Source organism: Pollachius pollachius (genome assembly GCF_949987615.1).
Source record: "Pollachius pollachius genome assembly, chromosome: 10".
In the NCBI taxonomy this organism is placed as follows: Eukaryota; Metazoa; Chordata; class Actinopteri; order Gadiformes; family Gadidae; genus Pollachius; species Pollachius pollachius.
In genome coordinates this window covers 6,875,875-6,881,874 of record NC_136943.1, presented here as the reverse complement: position 1 = coordinate 6,881,874, position 6,000 = coordinate 6,875,875, and the positions used below count along the sequence as shown (strand labels likewise).

The 6,000-nt window shown below is 40.8% G+C and overlaps 1 protein-coding gene across 1 annotated transcript in view; it reads left to right on the top strand.

Moving 5' to 3' along the window:
* Nucleotides 1-2,915: 2,915 nt before the first annotated feature.
* ctnna1 (catenin (cadherin-associated protein), alpha 1) overlaps nucleotides 2,916-6,000 on the top strand; it is a 76,574-nt gene continuing 73,489 nt past the window's right edge. The window contains exons 1-3 of the mRNA XM_079745063.1: nucleotides 2,916-3,196; nucleotides 4,710-4,827; nucleotides 5,548-5,743. Of these exons, the coding sequence (XP_079601189.1) occupies nucleotides 4,723-4,827; nucleotides 5,548-5,743 (301 nt within the window). The 5' untranslated portion in view covers nucleotides 2,916-3,196; nucleotides 4,710-4,722. The remainder of the gene's footprint in view (nucleotides 3,197-4,709; nucleotides 4,828-5,547; nucleotides 5,744-6,000) is intronic.

Genomic DNA, 6,000 nt, shown 5'->3' with positions numbered 1-6,000 from the left:
TGTGTGTGTGTGTGTGTGTGTGTGTTTGTTTTCATTGGGACTGCAGTGTTTCTTATTGCCCTGGAGAAAGAATGGTGAGACTGCAGTATCTTGTTTTTACTGTTACTTTACTATTGAGTCATTTCACCATAAAGTCCCTGATTGTATTCCTATAAATTCACTGTCACTCCATATTCAGCACCGCGTTGTAGATAAGAGTGTATAGTGAACATATGAACACCTCAGTTCTAAAAAAACACTATACATGTTATAAACCACAAATATGTATTACCCTTTGTTTTATTTTCTAATAATAGCTGTCAAAAATTAAAAACAAAAAGATTTGTGTACACTGAATTAACAGATTATTGAATTTAAAGGTCAATGTTTTTTATGTTTCTTTTTGTAAAAAGAAGCTTTGATTAATGTAACCTTGTGCTTACAAAAAGGAAGCTGGAACACTGCCAATGGCTTTTCATTGACGTGATTCGCTGCGATTCCCCAACCACAGCCAATTTACATGTGCTCAATTATACATTCAGTGTGTGATAAACATGTGCATTTCCTCATTATGAAAAGGAATTATTTATGGCACGCTGTCCTCCTATCATTTGCAGGTCCAACAGGTACAAGTGATGGCGCTCAAGGACACCTGAACATGTCCTCTCCACAAGCTGTCTTCTGGAAGAGTTGCTCTACGACAAAGCATTGATAACATACAACCCATTTTGACTCTAAAATTAACATCACAAACAAGGTTGAGGACTAATATAGCCGATAGGCTATGCAAAATATATTTTTTTAACTTGCATAATCCTTTCCTTATTTTCCTTTACTTATTTCCCTTCTGGGATTAAGCAGCACATCTTATCTTATCTTAAATTGGTACTAAGCTGATTTGAGTAACTATTTGCCCAAATGACTAAGGAACAAGAATAGTGGCCAGGCAGGAATCTCAGAGCCAAGTCCTTATGCAATTATTTCCTATCAGAATTAAATTTGAGACAGAATAAGTTTATATTTACAGTGATGTGTATTGTGTTCCATTTCCTCCAGAACTATGCCTTCACCCATACCATTTGGTGGACCCTTTTATCACCAGCATCCACAAATACCACCAGCGCATACATTCCTATCATTGTTGGCCCCATTAGGAGATCCTGAACAACAAACCCTGGCAGTGATATTGCCTTGCTATACCAGTTGCATCCAGACAGGAATTCAAACCCCTCACCTTGGCAGTGATAATGCTTTGCTATACCAGTTGCGCCAGACAGGGATTCAAACCCCTCACCTTGGCAGTGATAATGCTTTGCTATACCAGTTGCGTCCAGACAGGGATTCAAAAGTGTTACTTGAGTCCCAGTTGAGCTGTACAGGATTAGTCATGGTGTTTACTGTTCTCCTGTAGAACGTATCGGATCACAACCCCGCTAGGCCGATGGCCAACATTAGCCTATTTGCGGGGACTATGCATTTTTAGAACCTGGCTGGTGATTAAAAAATTGTTTGTTCGTAAGGTTCAGGAGTTTCCACCACACCCACGTACATCCTGTGCGGTACATCCACCATTGCTGTAATAAAAGGAATCATCTCCCCTGTCCACACAGCTCTACTTTCTGATGTGTGCCTCAGCTCTCTCTGTGATTCCCATTGTGTATGCAATGTAATTGGTATTACAACTGCTCTGCCTGTACTGCTTTGTCACATTTCACTATTTATTAGAGCTGTGAATAGACTGATCATTTGCCAACGGATGGGTTTATTGAGCAGACATAATGATGGGAATATGCAAAAGGTTCTGCCTCTGAAAAATCACCCAACCACCAGTAACTGTTCACATCACGTTGCATGGAGATGAAGGAAAGGTGTCTGAATGTCCATGCTGTAGAAAAAAACATGATGTATTTGCAACAAAACAAAAAGATAATCAAAGCAATTTATTTTTTGCCTCATGAATATAAGGCCTACGTATATACGTAGATACATGTGAGTGTTTGTATGTCTGTCTGTGTGTTTATATCTGTATTCAAACTTTTGCACGACTGCCCTTTGTTTAAACGTTTACGACTCTCCCTTCTTTAGCCTCAGACAAAAACACTTTGCTCTAGGTCATGTTCCTCACATTTCCAATTTGTATTCATTGCTCACACAGCTGCAACAAATGATTGAAAAAAGTTAGATTACAGCATATTGATTAGGTTGCAGTTTATATTGCTCAATCATAAAGTTCGCCCTGACCTTTTAAACAGGTGACCCATGTACTGATGACAGCAAACAATGTGACTCCATTATTATTATAGCCAAAATTGACACACAGAACACACTCCTGACTATATAGAATATCTGCAGAGGCTTGGATTGATAGCCGTCTAGCTGGGACACATAAAATCACACTTTTTTTTTTCATGAGGAACCTACATAGGGAAACCCATAGTTTTATGTCCTGTTTATTGTTGAACATGTTTCTTCATTTGGATCTATTTTATCAATTAAACCAAGAGATAAACCTAAACGCTGGTTTAAGTTAAAATTGCCTTAAGTGGTAGAGAAGCATTTTCCATCAAAACTGAATAAATGAGATTCCCTTTTGGATTAATAGCTCACAATTACCTAATTTATATTTTGACCAAGGGACGAATGTAAATATCAGGGAAGGAACACTTTGGGTAAGTGTGCTTTAGCCTAGGTTTATGGCCTAATCTGGTAATGTAACCTTGTATCTCTTCCACAGATCATACAACCATTTGTATCTTCCAACAGTAATTGAATCACACAGTCTACAAATCGGTTTAAACCCCCTACCAATGAGAAATAAACAAATAGCCCTTATTTGGGCACGACTTGTATCGCACTGTGGGAGTACCACGCCCAAAACACCTACAATTTCCCATGTTACAAACTGGCCTGGCTCTCTATCCAGGAAACCGCTCATCGCCCCCACCCACTCCACCTCTTCTCGTCCATTGTTGAGTTGGGACATCGAAACTGAATTGACCGAAACTCTTCAGAGGATTTGTACTCGACCAAAAAGTGTGTGCTGTTTGTTTTTGGCTACTTTTAAACTCGGTTACTTCTTGTAAAACGAGAAGCGAGGACGCGGAGTGAAGCAGGGGAATAAAGAAAGGGAAGAAAAGTTTGAGGCCAGGGAGGAATTCTCGCATTCCCACTCCACCATTTTGAACTTTTAAACTCGTCCTCCAGTGGGTTGTTTGGGGTGAGTTTTTCCAAGTTGTCCCTGTTGTGGTGAACTACGCAGTTTGTATTTCGTCTTATTGCTCTAATCATCATTGTGTGTGGCGAATAGTGTCGGTTGTAACCTTAATCCCGTTATATTCAAGAGGAAGCTGTACCGCTGTCCTACGCTGTCGTTAGCCTTGTTAGCACCTGGATGCTACAACAGCTAGCCGTGAAGCCACTCCTAACCAATATGGATTTACCCCACGTTTCTCTGTTAACATGATTACTGTCCATGGTGTACATTCGCCCTCATGGAACTGGTTTTGTCACCGTGTGAACTGTTTGTTGTCTCCTGTTTGACTTGGGTCAAGTTGGTAAAAGTTGGGATGGTTTGGGCTTCAGACACTCACTGCTCGCCCAGTAACGTTCCTCTAGCTCAGGTGTTTTGGAAGAGACCCCAGCCTGTCTGGATCTGGATTATATCTAGATTAACACATACAGATCATCTGATGACGATAATAATGGTAATCTGCACTATCATGTCAAAGTTGGATTGACTGCGACATTTTATCATACATTTAATATGGAAAATACGATGGGATTATGAACGTCTGTCCGTTAACGTTGCACATTCAGCTTTAATATACGCAGTTAAAAGCTTCCAGTTAGTTTGAGCTGGACTATATTAAGACGTGGTTGGAAGTCCTAAATGTTAGGTTATGGCTGTGTAAGTATAAAGCTCGGGGCTGGTGGTTTCTGCCCGACGCAACAGTTGGCACACCCTCTTTACCCATTTTTAAACTAGGCTGTATTTCGGCTCTCATGTTTTCCTTTGAGGGTGACAATTGTAGATTGCATCTCGATATCTTCCAATAAAACTATAGTTGGAGAAATGCATTTCTTCAACATATCGAAAAATTGTATACTTGTGTGTGTTTATATAGGCAATACTAGGCAGTGTACGGAAACTTAAGGGCAGCATTCAGATATATTCTTGCAATAAACATGTAGGTGTGTTGTTATGGTAGGTTATTCTCTAGCAACACCATTGTTAACAATTCAGCTGACAGTTAGCTAAATATGCCCGAACCTCAGGGACTGCTGATCATCCTGTCTTATCAATCTTTATCGATGATCGATGAAGCTGCAGTCATTGCGTGGAAGAGACAATCAAGCATGGACCGTGGTTAAGCAAGGTCCACTAGCAGTCATTCAATCCATCAGATACTAAGAACGATTATAATCTCTGACCCTTCGCAGAGTAGGTTAATGCTTAAAATACCCTGATTTGGAAGTGGTGAGTTTTGTTTCTTTCTTCTGGCCACCGCTAGTTTGGAAGGAACATTTTTGACCCAAGTGCAGCTCCCCATCTTAGTGTAGATTCACAATCTTGATCTGTTGTGACAGGGATGCTTCTTTGTTGTGTGGTTCCAAGACATTTGTGTTGGCTTCTCTCCTATCCGTGCTCTGGTTTCTGAACTTAAGGCTGGGCAACAATCACCTGTTGTATCTTGTCTTCACTGTTTGCATTTGTTTTCTATCAATTCCAGAATCTGTGAGAAAATGTCTACCATTGACACTGCCAACATCAAATTTAAATGGGACCCAAAGAGCCTAGAGATCCGTACTCTGGCTGTGGAGAGGCTGTTGGAGCCGCTGGTGACCCAGGTAAACATGATTGTCCAGCAGCATGATTCTGTTGTACATCACGTATAATGAATTTTTTTCTCAGGTTTGTTATTACTCATTACCCATATCAGTACCATGAGATGAGAGAGCAAACTATTGAGATATACTGATTTTTTTTCTCATATAATATATATGATATATATGTTGGCCCAAATATATAAATATTTGAGCCAACATCTTGTTCTCCGTCTTGACAAATTCCACTTTTCTGCTTGGCATCAATAAACAAGACTATTCACCACATAAACCAAACGCCATGGACAACACAGTTATTATCACAACAATGTATAAATGGTCCTGCTGGCCTGTGCACTTGCATTAAATCCCAAGTGGCAAACAAATTGTGGTGTTCACAGTGCATTTGAACTTTGTCACAATAAAACCACCATGAAATTAAAAAATAATTAAATCATCAATGGGTAAACAAATCAAGACAATTGTCTTTGTGCAGCCCATCATCACATTAATAAAGGCTGTGCTCCTTTGTGTTTCACCCAATAAATCTGTTTGCATGCGGAGTCAGGGTTGTATAAAAATAGGATGGCCTGAAAGTCTCGGGACATAGACTTGATGTTTGCACAGAACTTGGTTCAGCTGGAGGCAATATTGTGCGAACCAGGTTTCCCACTAGTCAATATTCATTTGACATTAGCCTCTTTCTCCTCAAGTGTTTGTATCTGCTTTTCTCGCTGGCCACAGGTGACCACTCTGGTGAACTCCAGCAACAAAGGTCCCTCCAACAAGAAGAAGGGGCGCTCCAAGAAGGCCCATGTGCTGGCAGCCTCGGTGGAGACGGCTACCCTCAATTTCCTGGAGAAGGGAGAGAAAATCGCCAAGGAAAGCCAGTTCCTCAAGGAAGAGCTGACGGCGGCTGTAGAGGATGTCCGCAAGCAAGGCAAGTAGAAGAGAAGAGCGATTGGTTGGTTGGCTTCTGGCCCGTGCAGAACGTCTGCTGTGATATGGAGGTGTTTAATAATGCACTATGTACATGCTGTTCGCCCCGGTAGGAACTGTCTTAAATAAGAACACTTCAAAGGTCTGTAGATTAACTCTAGATGTGACGCTGTGCTGTGAAGGGACAGGGGGACGTTTTTAATAGGAGGCTTTGCACTAACACTACCCTACAAGCCAGCAGGAACCCATCTTAACTCG